Consider the following 26601-nt stretch of genomic DNA (forward strand, 5'->3'; position numbering starts at 1 on the left):
CCCTGTGTTAAAGAGTGGTGTCATAGTACATACTCATTTTCAGACAGACATTTTTTATGAGCTCGTGATAAACGCCTACTGTGTAAGCGCACCTTGCCTCTGCTTGGCGCCGCTGCGGGCCTGTCCGGTGTCAGGAGTGGGATGGACCTGTGGCCTCTCGTGCCCTTTAACCCTCTGTCTCGTCTCCTGTCCCCACTGCAGCCGGAGCTCAGGACCGGATCGGCTGGGCCTTCGGGCTGGGGCTGGAGCGGTTGGCCATGATCCTCTACGACATCCCCGACATCCGCCTCTTCTGGAGCGAGGACGAGCGCTTCCTGAAGCAGTTCCGCGTGCAGGATATCAACGAGCAGGTGGTGTTCCAGGTGAGCGCCGGGGAGTCCCGTGAGCACAGGGGCGGGGTCACGCACCGCGAAGAGAATCGGTGAGCACAAAGGAAATGTCAGCTTGCCACGGGCTTTCAGCCGAGGTCCAGAAGCACTCAGGAGCTCCGTGGGCCTTCTGAAACGGTATTCGCTAAGAGGGGGTTTATCAAGCCTGCTGGTCTAAGCGGGGAGCCAGCCTTGGGCTTCGCTAATGTCTGTTTCCCGTGAGATATCCATCTTTATCACTGATGGTGCTTTCGCAGTTTGGTTTTTTGGGAGTTTTTTTTTTGATGCTAATCTAGACGCATTGACTTTCTTATGACTAGTGTTTGAAGTGTACATTTTTTTCATCATTTTATTTTCCGTTTCTGTCTTTATACTAAAAGCATGTCTCTTGGAAACAGCTGGGTCTTTTTGTAAACCCATATTTAATTGGGGTATTGACTCAACACTCAGTGTATTCCATGGGACATTCTTGGGGTTAATTTTTATTGTCTCTTTAGTTCTTATCCATTTTCCTTTTCTGTTCTTTTTCTTTACTTGGAAATTGAGATTTTGTGCAGGGGGTTGTTTAGTTTTGTATTGTATTTTATTACTCTATTGCTGTTTAGTTTCTCAATTTTATATTATTTTTAAGTGGTTATTCTAGATTACAATATGCATAATTAATTCATCACACTTTACCATGAGTAACCAAAGAGTATTACAACACCATGAAACATTTAATGTTACAATACTGTAATTCTATTTACTCTTTCTTTTTCTTGTATTATTACTGTCCTATTTTATTTCTCTGTATATTATAATCCCACAACACACTGCTCTGTTTGCTTCAAATAGCCATTGTCCTTCAAAGAAATTTAAAACTATATTTTCCTTGATGTTTGCCCATTGCTCACTGCCCTTCATGATTTTTCTCAGTATTCATTTTCTGTAAGTCTGAAGGACTTACTTTACCATTTCTTGTAGTGCAGCATGAATTTTCCCAGCTTTTGTTTGGAAATGCCTTTGTTTCATCTTTATAATAGTAATATTTTCCATGGATATAGGTGTCCAGGTTACCAATATTTGTGCATGCTTTTATTTTTCCTCTTAGTTCTTTAAAATGTGTCATTTTATTGCCTCTGTCTTTTCCCTTTGGTTTTTGGCAGGTTGACCTGTGTGTGACTTTCTGTCTTATTATCTTGCTTGGGACTTCAGTGTGTTGAATTAGTGCTTTGCAGCCTCTTTGAAAAGCCTCACATCTCTTCCAACAGCTCTCTCCCTTTGCTCTTCAGACTGTGACCACACGTGTGTCAGCCCGTTTGCATTTGTGCCCAGGGTGTGCTTCTTCTTATGGGTTTTTCCCCACTGTGTGCTTTATCTTGGGTAGTTTTTCTCGTCTTGTCTTTGGGTTTCCCCGTCTTCTCTGTTGTGTCCATGTAACCACTAGGCCTCTCCAGTGAGCTTTCATTCTAATTTTGTACTCCTCATTTCTCCAGTTTCTCTTTGCATCCTTTTTAGGGTTTTTATGATTGATGAAATTCTCCATCTTTTCATCCATCTTGGACAGTTTCCCCTAAATTCTTCAGCATGTTCATGACGGTGACTTTTAAGTCTTGGTCTGTTATTTCCAAGCTTTCAGCTCTCTGTTGTTCTCCTTTTAGTCTTCTTTTCTTCTTGGTTATGGGTGACATTTTCCTGCTTCTTCACTCCTCTTAGTTTTTAAATGTTGGCACCATGTATCCTCAGGAAGCCTTACCCTTTCCCCGGGCAGGCAGCGAAGGCAATGAAGCCAGATCCCTTTGTCATAAGCAGGAGTCGAGCTGGATTTCGTGTCTCCTTAAGTCTGTGTAAGAAACTTAACTTCTGATGGAGCGGGGGGTGGGGGTGGGGGACAGTTAGGGTTTGAGAGCCGAGACAGTAGATCTCTGTAAAACGCTTTGTGAATTATAGATCACAGAGAGCTACTTCCCAGTGACTCCCTTATCATTAGTATCTATTGACTATACTGTGTCAGTTTCCCGTGGCTAACGCTACAAATTACCACAAAGCTGGCGGGTTCAACCCACACGTCTCTATTATTTTACAGCCCCGGAGGTCAGGAACTCACAGTCAGTCTGCCAGGCTCAGGCTCAGGGGCAGTGGGGCTGGTGCCCCCGGAGGCTCCAGGGGAGACCCCCTCCTCCTGCCTGGGTCAGCTTCTGGGGCCGACCGCGATCCTCGACCCCTGACTGCATCACACCGCGTCCCCCCCTTTCCTTTCCCATGTGGCCGCTCTGCCTTCCCTCCACACATTTGTTCTTCTCACAAGAGCCCCTGCGACAAGCTTATCTCCACACACTAAGATTTTTCTCCAGCACATCCGTGAAGTCGTCTGTGAGTGTCAGGCAACAGATCCACGGGTTCCTCGGATGAGGAAGTGGACATCTTCGGGGGTCGCTATTCAGCCCATCACATACACCTTTCTTTTTTTTTAAAAAGCATTGTTTGTTTGTTTGGCTGCGCTGGGCCTTAGCTGTGGCACGTGGGGTCTCCAGCTGTGGAGCGTGGATTCTAGTTCCCTGACCAGGGGTTGAACCCGGGCCCCCCCTCCCTTGGGAGCGCAGAGCTTAGCCACTGGACCACCAGGGAAGTTCCGCACATACCTTTAACTGTTCCGTTTCCATCATGGCAGATTGCTTGCTTCAGACAGAAGAGAGGAGATTTTGTTGTTAGGTGTAAGTAATATAGATAATATGAGAGTGTGAGTTTCTGACCATTTGTATGGAGAGGTCGTGCGTCTGTACATGAAGGAAATAGGGACTCCTTTCTCACTTAATGACGTTGGGCTGTCTAAGGAAGAATGTGTAACATGATTATAAACGAAGGTTAGGCTGAGCCTGAAGGCAGTGATGGTGAGAGGGTGGGTCTGATGTCGGCCCCATCGTCTCTGAGGTCGGTCGTAGTTAGATTCTTGGGAAGCCATCAGTGAGTCCTTGGTCTCCCTCGGGTACCAGGCATCAGCTGCGAGCACCCTGCTCTGTGAGGACTGGGGGTTTTTTACAGCCAGGGTTGGCCATTTTCCCTTATTTTGTGTCTTCCTGCGGTCATGGTTCAGTGCCCCGTACTCTGTGCATTAATTTATTTAGTGCCTTATAACACTTGTCATTTGTTGAGTGCTGGGTACAAGTCATGGGACTAGATACTTTGCCTGTGTCATAGCTTTCACTCTTCACAATCTGATGGGGGTGAAGTCTATTAACCTATTGTATAGACAACGAAACTGAGTCTTGGAGCCAGCAAGGAGCTCAGCCCCAAGAACTCTGCTAGCAAGTTACAGAGCTACGATCTTCACTAAAGCCGACTCCAGGGAGCTCCTAACATTGAACTGGTAAAATCTTGTTTCCTAGATGAAGCACCACTCTGGAGTCAATGAGATGAAATGCACAGTTTCTGACTTCAAGCTGTTTTCAATCTAGAGAAGGAGATAGATTTATCAAGAGATGGCTTCCCCCATGTCTCAGTGATAAAGAATCCACCTGCAGTGCAGAAGACACGGGTTCTACCCCTGGGTTGGGGAGATCCCCTGGAGAAGGAAATGGCAACCCACTCCAATATTCTTGCCTGGGAAATCCCATGGACAGAGGAGACTGGCGGGCTACAGTCCATGAGGTTGCAAGAGTCGGACATGACTGAGTGACTAAACAACTAAATTATAAATAATATGAAATGCAGTGAAGGGCTGCACACAGGTGAATGTAGAGTTTTGCTAATATTGACCAGTGTATGCAGGGATCAAAATTTTCATCTTTTTTAAATTCTATTTTGCTAGTTAATTCTCAGAATCCTTCCACGTCTCTCCAGAATTGTATCAGGACTTGAGCCTGCGATTACTTGCTAATCTCCGGGACTTGGAATAGTTCCTAGATCTGGTTTCTCTGTTATTACCATAAATGTTGTCTGGTAGAGACTCAGTGCAGGATTATGTGGTGTTTCCTCATTCTGTTCCCAGATAAATCCAGCTGCGAGAATCCCATCAGCTTCACTGTGTTGTGGTGAAATTAGTGGATCTCATTTTTCTTTCCCCTGTGCAATTTTTTCCATCTTGCCACACCCCCCCCCCCAAAAAAAAAAGCACATAAATATTTCTCTTCTGCAGGAAGGAGGATGTTTATCCCAGAAGATAGTCATAGAAAATCACAGGAAGAGGGGGAGATGACCAGCCACAGGACTGTTTGTGCCCTGTAGTCATTGTTGACGGTCAGACGTGGAGAGATGCAGCGAGCAGGAGGATGGACCCGTTTGCCGTGGGAACCGTCCTGGTGCCTTTATGTAAAGCCTTCATCCCAGTGAGCGAGTGCCCAGTGAGCATCTCGTCCACGTTAACTGGTACTCCTGTTGTCACGACCCCCGCAGCCACTGTGGGCCAAGCGGCCACGGTCCCCTCGTGACTCCTGGTCCCTCCTGCCTGCAGTGTCCATCTCCACCTTGCTTTGCCTGCCTTGTGATGTGAGGTTGTTTCACAGACCCTCGGTCTGTTGAGTCCTATTGGATTGTCACCCCGTGTCTATCCCGGGACCTCTGTCGTCAGAGGCTTATGGACTTATGACTGCTTTTTATCTTTGTGAAAGTGAAATAGAGGGCAGCCACCATACATTCCTTCCTTATTTAATGCACTTTTAAAACAGTAAGAGTGAGGTCCTCAGATCTTCTGGTATAAATTGGACAGTTATGTTGTGACCTCTATATGCACACACATTCAACCTCCTTGTTACAGCTTCTGACCATCAACCCGATGAAGACGTCCAGCAGCTTCCTGTTTGTAGACACTGCCGGGTGCATGCATGCTCAGTCGCGTCCAACTCTCTGTGACCACATGGACTGCAGCCTGCCAGGCTCCTCTGTCCTTGGGATTTTCCAGGGCAGAATACCAGAGTGGGTTGTCATTTCCTCTTCCAGGGGCTATCTTCCCGACCCAGGGATCAAACTTGCATATTTTGAATCTCTTGCATTACAGGCAGATTCTTTACCACTCAAACCACTGGGGAATCCAAACTAAGGGAGGGCCCAGTCTTACCTTAAGCATGGATTGTAGGCCGCCAGGGCAGCATTACTGGAGTGGGTCGCCATCGCTTCTCTGGGGTGTCTTCCTGGCCCAGGGATTGAACCTGGGTCTCCTGCGCTGCAGTCAGACTCTCTCCCATCTGAGCCACCTGGGAAGCCATAACGCTCCCCTTGCCTGGCTGGCCGTGTCTGTTTTCCTACGTCAGCAGCGTGGGGGGCGTGACAGGCTGTGGCTATGGGATGTGTTTTCTCTGCTTGAAACAGTATAGAAATCGGGTCTCCTGGGCACAGGCACCTGAGTTAGCTTACAGTGGCCAAAGGGAAAAGGCTGGCCTGCTGACCTCAACGGGCTCAGCCTGGGATGAGCCTCTCTGAGCGATCATCGGAATACCAGAGCCAGTTCAGTTGGAAAGTTCAAGGTTTTTATTAATGTTTTGGGGACCGAATAAAACCGTAGTTTACCTTGCTACATTATTAGTCATGAAAGGTAAGCGTATTGTTGTGTATCTCTCATTTACCTCATCCTGAATGAAAGGAGAAACAAAATGCTTCACAGTTTCAGTTAGTGGTGAACTGAACCAAGTAACTGAATAACTCAGTTATTCAGAGGATGAGGGAACATTTGAGTTCATCTGTAACTTAAAGTCAGCCTGTATTTAGACTGAGAAATGAGAATTACCTTGTGCTTCCATTATCACAGAGCTTTTTTTTTTTTTCAAATTGTGCACTTCAGTTGGTGTTTTGTATGTATAATCTTGTGATCTTGAAAATGAAGAATGGTTAATGTAAGCATTCATTTATATTGTGGATAGCTTAATTATTCTTTCTATCACTTGGCTGAGTAATGAGTCAAATGTTTTCTTTCCATTTGAGGGAAGAATTTATTTTCTCAAGGGCCTCCCTATGAGATTTATAAATTACAATCAGAGACTGTAATTCACAACCAAGGACAGTGGATTATAAATAGATGACCCTTGTAGAGTCCATTCGGCTGAGTTTGAACTCCTGTTTAATTAGTGGATGAGGACCAAGTAGCTACGGTATATTTATCTGTGTTCATTTTTAAAATTATGAAATCTTATAAACATACAATTCTGATTTGACTTTTTAATAACATACAACTGTGTACCCTCCACCTAGCAAATACACTGGGATTTACCACAGATCCTGATAAAGAAGAAAAGCATTCAAAATGCATTTGACACACCCCTGCCTCCCTGATGGGCCCCTCTTCCTGCTTTCTTCCCCAGAGGTGACCTCTGACTTTGGTTTGATGTTTGCCATCCTCAGGTTATTATTGCAGTTTGCATATATATTAAAAAAAAAAAAACAGTTTGTAGGATTGCTTCAAAATGACACTGGACAGCCGCAGTAGCTAAAAAATAGAAATTCACTTTGCTGTGAATTTCACCTGGAACTAATGCAACACTGTAAATCAACTATTCTTCTATAGAAAATTAAAAAATTAAATCTTAAATAAAGAAATAGAAATTCAGGGAGATTTAATGAGGAATTTAATGAGCATATTCTACAATTTATATGGCAATGCAGAGAATCCAAAACAGCCAAATAACTAAGTTGAAGGACTTGCTTCTCTGATGTCAAGTCTTTTTTACAGTCATTGTAAGAGTGTGGACCCAAGGCATGGCAAACACAGAGGCCTGTGAGAGGCAGTCGGGAGCCCAGAAACACAGCTTTGTATTATTTCTGGCCTCCTGAAATGGCCTGCACTATAGAACCTGCAGGAGGAGGCGACGTCTGTGCAAACGAAGCACGGATAATTGAGAATCCATATGGGAAAAAAAAATGAAACTCGACCCCAGACTCCTAATTATTCAAAAACAAATTGCAGGGGTTTGCAGATCTAAGTGGAAAAGGCAATTTATCAGCTACTGACTTTGAAAAAGTCACTTTGCTGTGAATGCTCCTTTGATTCTTATTGGAGTAGATTGAATTGGGGAGATTGAACCAAATGAACTGTGATGATGTAAAATTAAAGCCTAATTAAATGTCTGATCTTGAAAGTTTGTGAATAAGTATTTATTTAAAGTGGTTACTGTAGGTTTTTTTGTGAAGCTTTTTTTAAAAATCAAATTAGGGATAGTTCCTTCTATTTCTAGTTTGCTAAGAGTTTTTATCATAAATGACTCAAAGTTTACAAACGCTTTAGTATATTTTGGGGACTTTCCTGGGGGCTCAGATGGTAAAGAACCCGCCTGCCAATGCAGGAGACCTGGGTTCAACCCCTGGGTTGGGAAGATTCCCTGGAGAAGGGAATGGCAACCCACTCCAGTGTTCTTGCCTGGGAAGATCCCATAGACAGAGGAGCCTGGCAGGCTACAGTCTAGGGGATCGCAAGAGTTAGACAGGACTGAGCAAATAAACAACAGCCCCCTAACCCACAGCCCTTGGAACCCACTTCACTTCCTTTCTCTGTGAATTGATCACTGTAGGGACTTCATCTGTGTGCATCTTTTTGTGACGTGTTTTGCTTATTCATCTGTGCTTGGACACTTGACTTGCCCCCAACCCTCTGACTGTTGTGAAGCAATCCCACTACAAACATAGGGATATAAATATCTCTTCAGGACCCCATTTTCAATTCTCTTGGGAACTGTTTTCCCCAGACGTGGGATTGCTGGATCACAGAGTAATTCTCTCCCTGGCTCTTTGGATGAATCGTCACACTGGTTCCCACCACGGCTGCACCATGTTACACTCCCACCTAACAGAGCACAATTCCAATTTCCCTTCTTTGCCAAGTTATTATCTTCTCTCTCTTGTAGTACGGTAGCCATCCCAGTAGGTGTGGAGTTATATCTCCGTGTTTTTGATGCGTTTCCCTAATGACCTGTGATGTTCAGCATCTTTCCACGCGCCTGTTGACCGTTTCTTTTGCCTTGGGCCAGTCTCCCAAGCGCCGCTGGCTCACTCAGTCCCGGCCCTGGTGACGGAAGTGCTGCCGCTCACTCTCGAGGTCCGGCCACACTCTGTGATGGGTGACGGTTAGATTTCCGTATCTCCTCCGTCCACCTCGGACGGCACTGCTCCTCCTGGCATTCGTTTGGACTTAGCTTTGCCCAATGAGAAAAACGTGTTTGTTGTGGAAGAGATTATGACCTCTCCTGAGACCTTGTCCCTCAGAGGCGTCCCGCCAGGTGGTTGAAATCCCTAGAAACCGAGTCTGGATTCTGAGGTCCAGAGGCGCCACGACAAGATGGCAGCGCGGCTCTGCGGAAGGGGAGCCCAGCCTCCGTCTCTGCAGATCCTCTCCTCTAGAAATGACTCCTTGGTGGCGGAGCCTCGGGAGCCGGCTCCGTCCGCGTGGCCGCCCCTCCCCGGGTGTGAGGCGCGGCGGTTCTCCCCGGCGCCTGCCCCGCTCCGTCCCGCGGACACACGGCGGCCCCCGTCATGGCCGCCGCCGTGGCGGAGCCTTGCGCGGCGTCTGAGCGGCCGTGCTGGCGTCGGCCCTTCTCGGCGCCCTTCTCTGCTCTGTCCCCAGCCCCCCGCCTCGCTGTCTCTGCCTCTCTCAGGTCTTTTCTTTGTGACGTCTTCTCTTCGCGTGTCCCTCTTTTCACACGCGGTCCTCATCCGTGGTAGGTGGTCCGCGTAGCGAGGAGGAAGCGCGCCTTCGCAGGCCGCCTGACGTCCACGGTGGGAGGCGTCTCCCTGCTGCGGGCTGAGACCACGGTTGAAGTGCGGAAAACGGGTCAGGACTTTCCCCCGCACGAGGACATATCAGCTCTCCCTTCAGAAGCCCGCTGCGCCTCCGACCGCGCGCCGGGCACTGTACCTGACGCCGGGGGTGCAGAGTCAGCTCCGTCCCGGGGCAGCGCGGGCGCTGCGGGCACGTGAACAGGCGAGGGGCTCCAAGGAAGGCGGGCCCGGCTCTGACCAGGGGGCGTCTGGAGGCACGACCCCGCTGTCGTCTGTGGCCCAGCTCTGTGTGTTCGGGGTGTGGGGGGCACTCTGAGATTGAGGGGCATGTGGACGAGGGCAGGCTGAGTTTTCTCTGGAAGGCAGCCAGTGATCTACAAACTATCATCATCAGATTTCCACTTGACATGATCGCCGTTCTGAAGAACGAAGGAGGGGCGGGAGCCGGGGGGCCAGGGGTCCACCCCAGCCTTCGCCCAGGCTGGGAAGAAATGGTGGGAAGCGGGAGTGGGCAGCAGGGAGACTAGAAGGTCAGGTTCGGGCTCGGGGCATTGTAGGAGACAGAACTGAAGGGCTTTGGGGTGACCACATGGGGTGACCGTGTGGTTTGTCATCTGAATTGAGATTCACGCCCTTTGAGAGTTGAAGGGGTCTGTTCACTGCGCTTCTGGCTACACAAGTAGACTCCTGCTGACCTGGGCACACTGGGTGTTCACACGCTTTAGGTAAAGATAAGTGAGAGAGTGAGCCCCAGGTGTCTTGGCTTTAGAGCTCAGTGGGTGGAAAACAGGAGGGAAAAACCAGACCTGGAGAATTTACCTGAGTGGAAACATTTGAACGCAGGATTCACTGACGTCCCCTTTGAAGCTCCGCTTCTGTGTTGGTGTTGTCTTTACCATTGTTCTGTTTGTTTTGTTTTGTTTTTTTTTTTGTTCTTTTTTTTTTTGTTGTTGTTGTTCTGTTTGTTTTAATTGGCACAGACGGGTCCTCGGCGCTGGTAGCAGGCATGGCTGTATCCAGGCGACTGCTCAGGCCAAGGCAGGAAGGAGAAGTTGGGAGCCAGGTGTTTATTGGGGAGGGCGAATCAGGGCTGAGTTCTCAGAGGGTGGATGGTCCAGGGAGGGTGAGGTGGGGAGGGCATGTCGTTACCAGCAAGATGTGGCTGATGAGCGGGTCCAGCGCTGGTGCGGGAGAATTGCTAGAAGGAAGACAGCGTGCAAAGGCCAAGAAGTAAGACTCAGACGAAGCTTCCTCCCAACCAGAGGACCACACTCACATGGAGGCAGGATGAAGAGGGATCACGGGGCCGGACAACCGTCCTTCTTCAGTGTCTGCTCAGCTGGGGCACTGCTGACGTCATTCTGAAGATGCTTCAGGCTCTTGGACCTCGCTTGAGAACAGTTTCATATAAACGTGGGTCATCACTGAAAGCTAATGTTACATCATTAGAAAAATGGGAGAAGGGGCGGGAAATCAAGCTTGTTGGAAGGTTTTGGAGATCTCTTCTGGAACATTTCTGTATCTTAAGAAGAAAGAAAAAATCTTTTTCTCCTGACCAAGACTGAAAAATGAAAGCAAAAAAAAAAAAATAGAATACTCTAGTAAAAGCTATCCACATCTGAATATATGGAAGATCTTCCTAAAGTTGAAAGTGTGAGGACATGAGAAGAGAAGGTGATCCTGAAGGTTTGCTTGCACCATTTGTTTAAATCTTCAACAATCCTGAATATTACGATGTGCCCTCTGCCTCCCAGTGGAATGTTAACAGCCCTCACGTCTCCGTTTTTCACTCCTGTGGACTTCAGTTTGCATCTTTAGCATTGTATTACCATAGCTTCTTCATCTTCTAGAGGTAATTCAGTTACCCTCTTCCCAGATCCTGCAGGTTTCTAATTTTATAGGATTTTTCCTTTTCACCTAGTTTTCCAATTATCACCTTGTTATCTGCACACCTGCTTCACAGAAGATTGCACTGTGCCATTTAACCTTTTGAAAGAAAAAAAGAGAGAATGGAAAAACATACCTCATTACTTGGTTGGTTCAACCTCAAAGAAAGCCACATCTCTGGGTGTGGAGCTTCAACGAGACTGCAGAAGAGAGCACTTGAGTGTTTAATAGATTCTAGAATGGGAGCAAGAAAGATGACTGACAGGCTCCTGGCATCAGGCTGGGCATCCGCAGCCGCCCTGCCACTGTGCATTCCCAGCTCCATGCCAGAGAGTGCACCAGCTTCTACCTTTTTTCCTGAAAGCGTTGCCTCTGTTACCAGGCCACTCTGAAACCATTCTCATTTATCCTTTCCACTGGTGGTTCACTTTATTTCCTAGTATAGAGGAAGCAAACAGATTCACTGGCCGTTTCATTTTCAGATTTCTCATGAAGATGTAACTTCACACTTAAATAGTTATTTATTTATTATACTTATGTTCACGCACTGCATCTATTAAAGGCAAATACACATCCATTAGTGTGTAAATTGAACTCAGGCACCCAGCAAATGAGGTGGAGCCTCGAACGTGATTTCTTGTCTAATTAGTTGATTCTGATCAGAGGAAGGGCTATAGGAATGGGTGGACCCCTGCGTGGTGGGCCTGCATCTATCGAGACACAGGCCAGTTTCCTTTGGGTCTGACTTCATTCATGCCTTGATCACGATGTATGGGCATGATACCTGCATTTCAAAAATGATTTACATACTTGTGTGTGCTCGGTTGCTCAGTCGTATCCGACTCTTTGTGACTGCATGGACTGTGGCCCACCAGGCTCCTCTGTCCGTGGGATTCTCCAGGCAAGAATACTGGAGTGGGTTGCCATGCTCTCCTCCAGGGGATCTTCTTGACCCAGGGATCAAATCCATGTCTCTCCTGCCTTGGCAGGTGGGTTCTTTACCACTGAGCCACCTAGGAATCACAATCTACCGGCTTACCTAGCTATTAAATAATAATAGATAATTTAATGGAAAAGATTGCCTGATCCTATAGAGAAGGAGCGCTATGAGGCACGTGGAGAACCACGGCCTGTCACAGCACAGATGATGATCGGGAAACTCCTGGAGGCTGGCTGGTGGCCCCGGCTCCGGGGGCTCCAAGCCAGGGCCTCCCCCGACCCCTGTCTCGGGCCTAGCCTGCTGTCCCCGCCCATGCCAGTCCTTCTTGCTCCGGGAAGCCCAGCCTGCCCGTGCATTCTCACCATCGCCCCCGTTCCTGACCCTCTCATTTCTGCACCCTGCACCGCCAGGCCCGATGCCACGTGAGCCCCAGGCTCGCCTCTTTGCTGACTGAACACGGTTCCATGTTGAGCATGCCCATAAATGTCAGGCCTGGGTGGCCCTCCTCACATGTGCGGGCTCTCGTTAGGATCCTCGGGTGTCTCACAGCCTCCCTCCACCACTCCAGCCTTTGACAAACAGCCCCGCTTTATCCCCGGAAAAGACCATGGCCGGGTAGCATGAGTCCCCCCCGCCCTCCGCGCCACCTCTGAGTCTTCTCAGCATTAGGGGACCGTGTTGTCGTGAGGATTGAACAGTTTAAATACCTGTCGTGGCCTTATTTAGCACAGGGCCTGGCATACGGTATTGTTCAGCAGGTCCCAACTATTGAATCAGGAACTGTGATTGAATAGCAAACAAGCTTGTTAAGTGCTGATGTAAACCCTTCTTTTCCTGCCGTGTTTGTTATTATTTAGTCACTAAGTCATGTCCAGTTCTTTTGTGACCTCACAGACTGTAGCCCACCAGGCTCCTCTATCCGTGGAGTTCTCCAGGCAAGAGTACCGGAGTGGGTCGCTGTTTCCTCCTCTCTCGGCTCTTCCCGACCCAGAGATGGAACCTGTGTTTTTTCTTGGCTCTATCTACTTCAAGTTAAATGTAACAAAAATTTCTTTTTGGATAACTCTTCCATTTTAGCCCAATGACTCTGCCCACAAAAAGGAAAAACAATGCAGTTTTAGTGCCACATCTCTCTGGGTTTGGCAGAGGGAACGAGTTGTTTTTCCCCCAAGCCAGTGTTTTTCCTTTTACCCATTCGAACATCCTCTCCATCCTGTGTGGGGGAGCTGATTGTCTGTGAACAGCACTGTGTGTCTTGTTGGGGCACTATCGATATCGCCATGGTTATTTCTTTTCTGGAAACATGTAAGTAATCACCATGGCAACACTATCACTCACAGATGACACAAATACACCTCCACATCTATTAAATAAAATAGCATTTAAAAAAATAGTGCCTACCCATTGAGGATCCAGTCCTTACCCTAGCTTCCCTATCTTTCTTTTGCGTTCTTTCTTTTTTTCTGCCCTTGATTTCATCTGCTTTTTTTCTTTACTGTAACTTAATACTCACAGGTAAAAAAGGGTAGAGTTCATTTGAAGAAATTGAGGTTTCAAGGTGTTTGCACCACCCTATGATCCAGTCACCAGGAAGGCCACCACCAGAAACCAGGTAGCCCTGTGCCGCCAGCTTCGCCCATCTAAAGCCCAGATATCCAAACGACCAGCAGCCTTGTCTGCCGTGTGGCACTACAGATACTTGTTCTTTCTAAACCTCAGTTTCCTCATCTGTGAAATGGGCATGATATCCCTCTGGCTTGCATGACAGGAGTGACTGAGACCTTGCATGAGAAGTCCCTGTGTGTGCAGGGCTGGCGCTGGGCAGGCTCTCGGGATATAAGTTGTCTCTGTGCTTCTGGAGCCCATCAGTCAGGTTGCGATGGTTCAGGAAGCCGTCCTCGGGAAGGGGATCTCACCCTTTGGGTCCAGGCAGCCCTCTCGCTTCCCTGTCCTTCACTATCTCTCGGAGCTTGCTCAAACTCGTGTCCATTGAGTCAGTGATGCCATCCAACCTTCTCGTCCTCTGGCGCCCCTTTCTCCTCCCTTTCTCCTCCTCCTCCTTTAATCTTTCCCAGCATCAGGGTCTTTTCAAATGAGTCAGCTCTTCGCATCAGGTGGCCAGAGTATTGGAGCTTCAGCTTTAGCATCAGTCCTTCCAGTGAATATTCAGGGTTGATTTTCTTTAGGATGGACTTCTTTGATCTCCTTTCAGTCTAAGGGACTCTCAAGAGTCTTCTCCAACACCACAGTTCAAAAGCATCAGTTCTTCCATGCTCACCCTTCTTTATGGTCCAATTCTTATATCCATACATGCCTATAGGAAAAACCATAGCTTTGACTATATGGACCTTTGTTGGCAAAGTGATGTTTCTGCTTTTTAATATTTTTAATAATACTTTTTAACGTTCTATAACCTTTATGATAATATCATAAAGGAAATACTAAGAATATCCCCATTTTATAGATGGAGAACCTGAGAATTGGAGAAGTTAGGAATTTTCTCTAAGCGGTGCAGCTTCTGGGTTGAAGCTTATGAAGTGGCTTTGGCCGAGGAAGGTGGTTAGAAAAGGCAGTGATACGTTCCCTATGTTCGGTCTGACCACCTGTGGCAGGGCGATGCTAGAGATATTCCCTGGCTTGTGCGTGTGGCTGATGTAATGCCCTCCACAGCGAGGCGAACTTTTACCCAGGCTCCATCCATGAAAAACTATGACCTTTACCAAAGTTAAAAAACATTTCTTTGGACAGTCTTTTACCAAAATAGGATGGTCCTTTGTGCTAAAATGCGAGGCATGAAATGGCAAAGTTCCTGATGTCATTGTTGACATGACACTCAGCCTTACAGGTTCTGTGATGTAACCTGCTAGCTCATTTTTGAAGGCTCTCGTTTTTTCAAGGGTAACCAGTGAAGACATGAGAGGTGTGTGACAGGTGGGCTCAGCAAGACCTCCTAGGCTTTAAACGTGCCACAGAGTCAGGGGTTTTCTAGCCCTCCTGGGTTCATCACTGGATGCTCTAAACACGCATCTCATCCATGAAGGAGTGTTCCCGGTGCCTGGTACCAAATCCCCAGGCTCGAAGGAGTGTTTGCACGTGAGTGCTCAGTCGTGACTGACTCTGCAGCTTCTTGGACTGGAGCCTGCCAGCCTTCTCTGTCCATAAGGTTTTCCAGGCAACAATGCTGGAGTGGTTTTCCATTTTCTTGTCCAGGGAATCTTCCCGACCCAGGGCTGGAACCCACATTTCCTGCATTGGCAGACAGATTCTTTACCACTCTATCATCTGGGAAGCCCATGCTGAAAAAGAGCCATTGTGAAAGTGAAATGGTTCCGCATCCCAAATGTATCACTCTTCTTTCTCAGCAGTTAAAATCTGTAAAAGGAATGGAGGTAGAATAAGCAACGTTGAGTTCCCAGGGAAGTCTCGGATCTTGCAAGAGTCCATTTGGGCCACAGTATTTATCTGGCTGCTGGGGGAGAAGCATGTGATGGGCCTTGCAGAAGCAAGGCTTTGGGTGCCTCAGTTTCCCCACTTGCAACGTGAAGTCAGCTCTGCTTCCAAGGGCTTTCACTTGCATGACAACTTTACACTCTCCCTCCGAAATGTGGATGCTGGTTAAATTATTAATACATCAGATTGTTCAGTGGTTCAGTAACAGAATCTAGCTCCCTGTCCCCTGTATTTACAAGTAGACTGTTTGTTTAACAGAGCCTTCTGTCATGCTTCCAGGCCTGGTTAAGTACTTTACAGAAAACCTCTTCCATAGATACTACTAATTATCCCCATCTTACAGATGAAGAAACCAAGACCCAGGAAGGACACGTGACTGGCCCAGGGCCGCTGGTTGCGGGCCCGGGCTGAGTGCAGCGAGTCTGGTGCCTGCCGCCAGGGAGGGTGCGAGGGGACCCCGCGGTCCGTCCTGGCCTCTTCTGCAGGCAGGTGGCTGTTCCCACTGGGGCAGCTCTGTTGGATGGGTTCTCTTTTGTGTCCCTGAATGCGAGGGCTTTTGAGGAAATTAATGCTTCTGCCTCAGTTAAATAGTTTTTCATCCGATATGTGATGGAGTTCAAAAGCAGGAAGACGGCTTTTCCCAGGAGACATCGCGCTGTTTTGGAGCAGCTCCAGCTTGGCCCTGCCCCCTTGCCACACCCCCACCCACACCGCCATCCCCGGAGCGTGCAGATGAGGGTCCCAGTGAGAAGGGGAGGGACGGGGGTCCGCTTCCCCTCACGTCAGCATTCTCCTCTCCGCTCTTCCTTTCTGCTGTCCGGAGCCCAGTCGTCCAAGCCGTAAGGCGCAGATACCAGGTTTCCCCAGGCTCCGGCAGGGTTGGCATCGCCCTCCCCCATCACCACCATCTAAACAAACACGCAAACAAGCTGCAATTCATTCTCCAGCTGCATTTTCAAGTGCTTACCACTTTCTGCATAGGAATGTCATGTAATTTAAAAGTGATGTGCAAGGCCTTTTTGTAATTTCTTCTTCCTCCCTGGGGTGTGTGCATATATGTGTGTGTGTGTGTGTGTGTGTGTTTTGAGTGTGTTCTTTGGAATAAGGCTGTCTTAGGGTCTGCATTGGCACATTTCCTTGATGACTGTTTTGTCAGCATGTTTTTTCTTTAACCTTCCACAAATACTCATCTGCCTCCAAATAGCATTTAATGAAGAGGTGTTTGAAACACATCTCTGGAAACAAGAGCTACTTTATTCATCATCTGTGTGGCCAGCAGCCAGGGAGGCTCCTGTGTACAGTGCATAATTAGAAGCAGAGGACTGTGTGTGCACGTGTGCCTGAGCACGGGTAGATATCGATGGTGTTAATAAAAACCTGGCTTCAGCTCCTTCTCCTCTGATCAGAATAAGAATTAGGTTACATGGAAACTAAATGACAAGAGGCAGCTGCAGAAAGAAAAATGCATTATTTTTTATTATTGTAATAGCCCTCTTCCAATATTCTTTCTCCTTCCAAATCATGGTGCTCCAGATCTTTAATGATGACTAGGTATAAAAAGAAAGCAGAGTTTTGTGGGGAAAATATTTCTTTCGTAAAATAAAAATGAAAATCACCTGTATTTTTTTTTTTTTAAGGCTGTTGGTCCTTTTAGGATTGGCTCCTTGATGTCATAAAGCCCTTTTAATCATAATAAGACTCAGCCTCACTGTAGCCACCCTGGTTGAGGAATGGGGTTTATCAAAACTTACGGCTCTCCGGGAGCTGTGTGACGTAGCGAGAAGACTAACCTTCAAACGACTGATAAATAAGAAAGCAGGATGCATTTAAAAGAACTGTGAAAACTCAAGTTAAAAACTGTGTCAGCCATGCTTCGGGTCCAGCCAGGACCTTAGCATCAGGCAGCACCTGATGTGTTTCTGGGAAAGAGTGGGTTCATGTTCTGTCTGCCGCGTAGTAGCTCTTTGACGTCTGTCAATGCGTCTAACCCTTGGTCTTCATTTTCTTCTTCTGTAAAATGGGGATGCAGTGGTTTCTCTCTCACAAAGGTCAAAGTGAGGAGTGTGTAGAACAGGAGGTGTCAGAATACCCCTGCGTGTAGGAGTGTTTCGATTGTCTTCCTGCTGTGATAGCATTGCAGGTAAAGGCAGAAGAACAGGATATATTTTCATTGAGGAGATTTCAGGTGAGTGAGGAAAAGATGAGACTGTAAGCCTGGTAGATTTCTGCAAATGAAATATTTTCTGAAAGTATCAGGTTCGCACATGTTATTTGGTTTACAAAATCTACATTGTTCAGCCCTTAATTTTCAGTTTCCATTCCTGTGGCTCCAGAACCTGTCCTTCCTGCATCACCGTAATCCATGGTGTGTTTCTGGCAAAAGATTTGATAACTGAATTCTGGGACGTGGCTTCAGTTTCTGGGAGAGTCACAAAGCCTGTTAGTGTTTTAAAGGTTCTGCGATGTCTTACTATAAGAAACCTGAAGCTTGCATGTCCCCAACTTATTGGACCATGGAACCTTTTATTTTCATTTATTTTTTTTTGTTTGAAAGTTGGAGTATAGGCATCCATTCATTGTGTGTAAAGGTCGTGATGGCTATGATCACAGTATTTTTCCTACAGGAATGAATAAACTGGTGTTTTTCAGTTTCACTGAGATGTAATCGACAATACAGTTTCAAGCTGTACAGTATAATGATTTGACTTGTTTATCTATATGTGTGTATATATATACATATATATATAGTGAGCTGGTTGCCACAGTAAGTTTAGTTAACGTCTGTCATACAGATACAAAAAAGAAAAAAATATATATTTTTTCCTGTGATGAACACTTTCAGGATTCTTATCACTTTAATTTGTTATTATTTCTGATAAGCACAAAGCAGTGAGTTGAGTGAGGGTCTGGAATCGGAAGCTGGTAAGGACCTGGGCTGAGTAACCCCTTTAGGCCCCAGCTCCCCACAGACATTTCCATGAAACCTTAAGAGGGATCTGTGTTATCCATGAGGTCCAGCTTCCCTGCCACCCCAAGTTCACGAGCTCTGAATGGAGTGGCCTGCCCACGTACAGGTCTTGGTTATTGTGACCTTGAGCTCATCCCTTAAGTCTCCAAGCCTCAGGATTTTCATTTCTAAAGGGAGACAATAGTGTTTATCCTGTCAGGTTGTTAAGTGACATATAAGGTATGTTTTTAACACGTTCTGTTGAATGAGGCATGATCGTATGTGAACTATGAGGTAACACATCGACATACATGTGGACCTCTGGCTCTGGAGGTGGGGGCAGAGGGTGGGGGGCAAAGGGCTGACGGGCCTTTTATTCCCTGGTAAGATGACCGTTGTCTCTGGAAGCACCCTGTGTTTGAAGGGGGCCGAGCTACACAAGAGCCAGGGTGGAGTGACCCGTGTGACCCGTGTGTGACCCGTGTCCTTGTACCTGTGACTACAGCGTGGTTCACCGACGCTCTGTGGAGCCCACACAACTTCTGAGAAGAGACTCTTGCCGGGCAGGGCCCCCAGGGGCATAGATTCCGTCGGTGAGGGGCTCCAGTCCCAGCCAGCCGCAGTGAGAAGCCCCGGGCCAGGGCGCACGCCCCGCCGGTCCCAGGGTCACGGCCTGGGCCGTCCTTTGCCGGGATGTATAGGACTGGCTGGGCGGCCAGTGTGCAGTCAGCCCCGTGCCCGCCTCTGAGACGCCTGCCCGGCAGGTTGCCTGCTGATCGAACACCCCCGTCACTTTGCTCCTTCGCCCCCAGCACTGAGTAGGTAGGAACCGTCCCTCTCAATTTCCGCTCAGTCAGTGGAAGAATAGCTTTTGAAAATGGGGGGCCAGGGGTTAAAGGAACCCCCCACACAAATCACCAAAACTAGTCGGGGACAGAGCCAGGCTGTCCCAGTGGAGTGATGGCCCCTAAACTCTGAGTGAAGATGCAAGAGGTGACTGCCTGGTGTGCGGTGGACGCCAGCTCAGTGGTAACCATTATTAGGTTGTTCATCTGATGAATTTTTTTAAAGCTTACAAAACAAAAAGAATGGGATAATTAATCATATGTTACCGTCTACAGTGTTCTGTAGTTTATAAGGACTTAATATACATGATCCCATTTGATCTGCCTAATAATTCGATGGGGGGAGACTGTGCCTGCTGTCGGGCAGCAGCGTCTGTGGAGGCTGAGGCGCGGTGCCCCAGCTCTCGTGGGCGTCGGGGCTGCTCAGAGCAGCTCAGGGGGGCCCCACATGGCGAGGCATGACTGGCTGGGTGAGTTAGAGGCTGGAGAGCGGCGGGCACCGTGCCCACACCACACCCACCTCTGCCGTCAATCGCTGAGTGGGCCACACCGCACACCCGGCCCCACGGTGAGGATGACCGCCTGCGCGTGGGAAGCCTCATGTCCTGCGCAGGTGACGAGCACGGTGTGGCGGGGGGAGAGGAGAAATCCCAGAAGCTGCCTTCGGGGCCCATCCGGTGTGTGGAGTGTTCTGTTCACTTTTCGGAAGGGAAATTCGTCATTACTGAGCTCGGAATGTTTCCTCTCTGTGCCCAAGTGGCCAGAGCAGGCGGCTGCTCAACACTGGCCGTCTCGTCCCCTGTCTGCAGCCCAGCGCACCTTCTTCTGCCAGCTCCCACCCGAGTCGGGCACGGGGCGCCTCCATCAGGACCCGAGTTCACCGTCCACGTGCCCGGAAGTAAGGCGGCTGTCACACCTGCCCTGGGCACTGCACTGTAATCATCACGGGGCACCTCCAACAGGACCCGAGTTCACCGTCCATGTGCCCGGAAGTAAGGCGGCCGTCACACCTGCCCTGGGCACTGCACTGTAAATGGCACGGGGTGCCTCCATCAGGACCCGCGTTCACCGTCCACGTGCCCGGAAGTAAGGCGGCTGTCACACCTGCCCTGGGCACTGCACTGTAAACATCACGGGGCGCCTCCATCAGGACCCGTGTTCACCGTCTATGTGCCCGGAAGTAAGGCGGCCGTCACACCTGCCCTGGGCACTGCGCTGTAAACATTGTTTGACTCACATGGATTTGGTGCCAAAGAAAATAGCGCTTCACGTTTCTCCCTAAAGTGAAGGAGTTGAACTCATTGTTTTTGTTACTGAAATAGAATTTAATATTAACAGGTGGAATTGTATTTTAAATAGAGAAACATTTCTTTTCAAAATGCGGATGCATAACCTGGCCGTTGTTTTCCTCTCAACATAGTTTCTCTGGGTAAATGATTAAAAATTGAGACCATTTCTTCCTTCATTTTCTTTGTATCTAATATTTGGAAGGTAATGTTCATCTAGGAAGTATAAGAACACCACAGATCCCCAGGAAGCTCCCCAGGTTTTTTGTGTCTTGGGGTTCTCTTCCCACCCCATCCCATCCCCTGCTTCTCCCAGCCCCCAACACCCCCTCCCCTGCCCCGCCCAGAGAAGCTGCCAGGTTTTCTCTGAAAAATTTAGGTCCTCACAATTAGCTTTTTGTTCCATATCTGTTTCTGCCCTATGACCAAGAGTTAATATTAGGCTGTTTTCTGGAAAAACCAAATCCGTCAATGTTTTCAGAGGTCATTTGCCCAAATGCACCTCCCCTGGACGTTTCTATGGTCAAATAGGATGGAGAACAAAGCCTCAGACTCAGACACACAGTTTGGGGTTCTGCCTGGGGCTGATTCTTTGGCCTTAGGGATTGGGAAAAAATATCAACACCTGCATGTGAGGGGAGAGGATGTGAGAGGAGGGGTGGAGGGAGGTCCGGTCCAAGGGAGTCCGCTCTGCAAAAGGCCCAAAATGCGATCTTGACTCCAATTTTGGACCAGCTGCTGCAAGTCAGATGTCTCAAGCGGTGGAGGTTAGTTTCTGTTTTGCTCACTTTCCTCTGAACACTGGAGTAGTCTGAAGGCCAGCTCTGCGTGAACGAGGTCAAGTCCAAGTTCCCGGCCCTCCCAGCATCTAGCCCTGTAAGAACGGGGACTTGCAGGATGGGGGGGTGACATGAGATGAAAGCGGCGCTGGGGGCAGGCCAGCCAGGCTGTGCTTGGAGCTCGCACTATTTTCAGGTTAAAAGTGGAGCGAGAGTTAACATACCTAGCTTCCCATTATGTCTTTTTTTTAAATCTGTAGCCCCCATTCACTTATCTGAGGTGTATGGAAGGGAAATATCCATCCCCCGGTGAACATGGTTACCTGGAAATAGTCGTCATCATTAAACTGTGTGTGACCTCACTTAGAACACAGTGATGATGTAAGACCATGAAGATGAGATGAGAAATTTAGTGGAAGATTTAAATGACTGTGCAAACCTTTGACAAGGAGTTTACCTCTGAGAGGGACAGCTAGAATTCAGAAGTAGTGCTGGCCTTGGAAAGGCTCAATCTTTTAACCTGAAAATAGTGAATTTACGGGTCTTCCCTGGTGGCTCAGTGGTAAAGAATCCGCCTGTCAATGCAGGTTCAATCCCTGATCTGGAAAGATCCCATGTGGCTCAGAGCAGTGAAGCCCGTGCTCCACAGCATGAGAAGCCCCGGCAACGGGAAGTCCACGCATCACGACAGAGCAGCCCCTGCTCCCCGCAACCAGAGGGAAAAAATAGTGAACTTAAGAAATGATGTCTTTGACAAGTTCTGAAGATGAATAAAGAGACTGGATAGGAGATAGAAGTTTTCTGTTCTAGAGATCCTTCTTTCTTCCCCTGATGCATTTATTTATTCATAATAATATATTTATTGTCTCCATAATGATTTTTATTGCCTTCACAGCAATTTTATGGAGATGTGATCTGCGTCCTATACGATTTTCCCATTAAACCTGTGCAACTCAGTGGTCTTTAGTACATTCATGGAGATGTGTGACCAGCTCTACCGTCAGTTTTAAAAATGTTCCGTCTCCCCTGAAAGATGCCCTTTTAGTTTTCAGCACTTGTCTTCTCTGTCAGCACTCCCCTGGTGCTCAGAGGGAGTGGTCTGGGTGCAAGCCCCGCCCCCTGCAGTGCTTTAACAGTAAGCACAGACGAAATCACACTTGAATGAAGATTTCTGAGGCTTAGTTTCCCCACTTGTTTCTTAAGCTAAGACCCACCATGTTCGGGCAGAGCGCTGAAATCTTGCTCCGGGTCCCCTCCATCCCACAGAGAACTTGGGCTGCGTGCGGTGCCGTGCTCCCACCTGCCCACCCGCGGTGGCGGAAGCCGTCCTTGGTTTTCTAATGCTCGGCGGTGTTTGATTTGTTTTAAATAAATATATGTTTTTAAACTTTTATGTGTTAGTTTGTTTCGACCGCACTGGGTCTTGTTGCTGCGCGAGGGCTCTCGCGCTGGGGCGAGCGGGACTGCTCTCCGGCTGCTTCTCACTGCAGTAGCTTCTCAAGGCCTGGGGGCTTCGTCACTGTGGCTCACAGGCTTAGTTGTCCACGGCATGTGGGATCTTCCCAGATCGGGGATCAAACCCATGTCTCCTGCATTGGCAGGCAGATTCTTAACCACCGGACCACCAGGGAAGTCCCAAATAAAGAATTCCTAAGCTTAAAGGAGATCTGAGAGGATTTGAAAAGATTTCGATCCTGTTTCTGCTCTTACGGATGTCAGTGGATAGTTGGGGGACATGGTTTAGAAACATGGTAAATTAATCCAATCCACATTTGCCAGAAGGGTTGCATTGTTCCATGTGATTTCCTTGTGGAAATTTTTTGTTTCCTGCGAATCTTCACATCTCACTGAAATTCTGTCAAAAGATATGAACAAACATGGGAGGCTTCCTTAAAGGTTGGAAGCATGCTTAGAACTCGGTGGATCTCACGTGACTTCTCGGTGAAGGCACAGAACAAAAGTTTCCGAGTGGGAGCCGGGCCTCCCTCCGACCAGCACAGCATGCTCCTGGTCTGCAAAATTAAGTCAGAATCAAAAACAAATTGTTGGAACAAAGTGACAAAATCTGTAAACATCAAGGCAGCATGGAACCTTGAGTTAGAACAACCTGAATTTGTTCAGCACCAAACCTGGCAGCCAAATTCAAGAAACCATTTTCTATTACAAAACAAGTAGATGGAATTAAAGTGAGGGCTGCCATTTGAATGTAAAGGAAAGTCACTGGTAATGCATACTGTTTTATAGGGAAGACCGGTTTTTTAAGTTCATTTAGATAAGATCACAATCACACAGACAGTAAACAGACTGGAAGTGCTTGTAAGTTGAGATAATTAATCGAAAAGCTAAATGAGTCACTTGAAAAGGAAATGTCATGGACGGCACCACAGGGATACATGTTAGCTTTGGTCTTATTTACACGGTTATTAGTTGGGCTGAGCAGACTGCTTCTGGAAACAGCGCTGAGGAGCTGAGCTGCTTCCTGTGAAAGCCCTGTTTTAAATGGAGGCCTTAAAGCGCGGGGGTCAAGAGCACAGCCTGGCATTGTGTTTGACCTTGGCCCTGCCGCTCACTGGCTCGTTGACCTTGAGCTCATCAGCTAAGGTCTGTCAGTCACAGTGTCCCCATGGACACCGTGGGAGCAGAAAAGTGGCCGCGTCCTGGGAGCGTGCTGTCAGCAAGGTGACCCACGGAAAGCGTCAGCACCCTCCGTGGCGCACGGGCGCCACGGGGCAGCTTGTCGGTAACTGATCACCATCGAAGCCCGAGGCCAGGGTGTGTTCTCAGAGATCACCATCGAAGCCGAGGGCCAGGGTGTGTTCTCGGAGATCACCATCTAAGCCAAGGGCCAGGGTGTGTTCTCAGAGATCACCTTCGAAGCCAAGGACCAGGGCTGTGTTCTCGGAGATCACCATCGAAGCCATGGGCCAGGGCTGTGTTCTCGGAGATCACCTTCGAAGCCAAGGGCCAGGGTGTGTTCTCAGAGATCACCATCGAAGCCGAGGGCCAGGGTGTGTTCTCGGAGATCACCATCTAAGCCAAGGGCCAGGGTGTGTTCTCGGAGATCACCATCGAAGCCATGGGCCAGGGTGTGTTCTCGGAGATCACCATCGAAGCCATGGGCCAGGGCTGTGTTCTCGGAGATCACCATCGAAGCCGAGGGCCAGGGTGTGTTCTCAGAGATCACCTTCGAAGCCATGGGCCAGGGCTGTGTTCTCGGACATCTCGGAGGAGATGCACAGCCCGGGGCGAACCACACAGGGTGAACTTTTGCCCACACGTGGCCGTGGCTAGAAGGTGAGTGGACATCACCTTGGCAATTCCATAACTGTGGCTAGCTGACGGGGAAGTGGACCCGTCCCTGTTAGAATGACTGTCAAAATAATCTTTAAACGGAAGAAAAAAAAAAATCATACCAGCTTTGCCTGCAGGGAAGAAGCCAGAGGCTGTGTGAATGATCGCTGACTAGAGCAGAAGATCTTCCCTGTGGGGAAGGTAACCTGGGCCCTCCTTGAGCAACATTGGAGACAGACAGCCGGTTCAGTCGAGAGGGAGGTGTTGGTATAGAAACCAATTCCTTGAGTAAAACACTACTGCACCAGGCTGCGTTACGTGGATGGGGTCAGGTGGCCTTAATAGACGGCGTTCCTGAACAGTTATGGGGCTGGAGGATGTTGACTTCATCGCGGGTAATGGGAAGGACATGGAGACGTTTATATTTTGCATATTGGCAGGGGCGAGCCTGGAGCAAGGGGCCAGCCAGGGCGGGGGAGCCCCATTAAACCAAACTCTCCCTCTATCGACAAGCCCCTCCCTTGGCCGCTCCCACTCCAGCATCCTTGCCTGGAGACCCCCATGGACAGAGGAGCCTGACAGGCTACAGTCCACGGGATCGCAAGAGTCGGACATGACTGAGTGACTAGACCACCACCACCAGCCCACCCCAGTTCCTTTAGCAGCGGGGTCTTGGAGAGCTGTCACAGGTGTATGTCTGCTGAGCTGGGCGAGAAAACTGTGAAGGGTGTGCCTCACGAGTGTTACCTCGTGTCTTCTTCACTGCAGTTTGCTCACGTCTGAGAGTGAGAAAACTGAGTAAGTCTCCTCAGACGTGTGAATGCACTCAGCTGGGCCAAGACTGAGAACTGATGCTCGGCTGCAAAGCTCAGTGAAGCCGCCTCGAGGTTTGACAGCTGTTCTTCCAGAGACTGTGGAAGCACCAGGCCCCCTGGGTCCCTCCCCCACGCCCAGGGTCCTCTAAGGGATCAGTTCAGTTCACTCGCTCAGTCGTGTCCAATTCTTTGTGACCCCATGAACTGCAGCATGCCAGGCCTCCCTGTCCATCACCAACTCCCGGAGTCCACCCAAACTCATGTGCATTGAGTTGGTGATGCCAACCAATCATCTCATCCTCTGTCGTCCCCTTCTCCTCCCACTTTCTTTTTTTTTAAATTTTTTTATTTTTATTAGTTGGAGGCTATTTACAATATTGTAGTGGTTTTTTCCATACATTGACATGAATCAGCCATGGATTTACATGTATTCCCCATCCTGAACCCCTCTTCCACCTCCCTCCCCATCCCATCCCTCTGGGTCATCCCAGTGCACCAGCCCCAACCACTTGTCTCATGCATCCAACCTGGACTGGTGATCTGTTTCACACTTGGTAATATACATGTTTCGATGCTGTTCTCTCAGATCATCCCACCCTCGCCTTCTCCCACTTTTCAATCTTTCCAAACATCAGGGTCTTTTCAAATGAGTCAACTCTTCGCATCAGGTGGCCAAAGTATTTGGAGTTTCAGTTTCAACATCAGTCCTTCCAATGAACACCCAGGACTGATCTCCTTTAGGATGGACTGGTTGGATCTCCTTGCAGTCCAAGGGACTCTCAAGAGTCTTCTCCAACACCACAGTTCAAAAGCCTCAATTCTTTGGTGCTCAGCTTTCTTTATGGTCCAACTCTCACATCCATATATGACCACTGGAAAAAAACGTAGCCTTGACTAGATGGACCTTTGTTGGCAAAGTAATGTCTCTGATTTTTAATATTCTGTCTAGGTTGGTCATAACTTTCCTTCCAAGGAGTAAGTGTCTTTTAATTTCATGGCTGCAGTCACCATCTGCAGTGATTTTGGAGCCCAGAAAAATAAAGTCAGCCACTGTTTGCACTGTTTCCCATCTATTTGCCATGAAGTGATGGGACCAGATGCCATGATCTTAAGTTTTCTGAATGTTGAGCTTTAAGCCAACTTTTTCACTCTCTTTCACTTTCATCAAGAGGCTCTTTAGTTCTTCAAGACCATAATGAAGAAGAGGAAATTCTTAATAAAAGGCAAAAAATGAAGTGTAAATACTTATGGGGAAAAGAAATTAGAAATATCAGAAATGAATAATAGATTCACTGAAATAGAGATTAAAAAAGAGGG

General features: G+C 48.2%; 1 protein-coding gene across 6 annotated transcripts in view; it reads left to right on the forward strand.

Moving 5' to 3' along the window:
* The window catches only part of FARS2 (phenylalanyl-tRNA synthetase 2, mitochondrial), a 312626-nt gene that overhangs the window by 155781 nt on the left and 130244 nt on the right, over positions 1-26601 (forward strand). For all 6 annotated transcript variants that reach the window (XM_070456993.1, XM_070456990.1, XM_070456989.1 and 3 more), the window contains one exon: positions 202-362. In XM_070456993.1, coding sequence (XP_070313094.1) covers positions 202-362 — 161 coding nt within the window. The remainder of the gene's footprint in view (positions 1-201; positions 363-26601) is intronic.

Source organism: Odocoileus virginianus, chromosome 27 (genome assembly GCF_023699985.2).
Source record: "Odocoileus virginianus isolate 20LAN1187 ecotype Illinois chromosome 27, Ovbor_1.2, whole genome shotgun sequence".
Taxonomy (NCBI): Eukaryota; Metazoa; Chordata; class Mammalia; order Artiodactyla; family Cervidae; genus Odocoileus; species Odocoileus virginianus.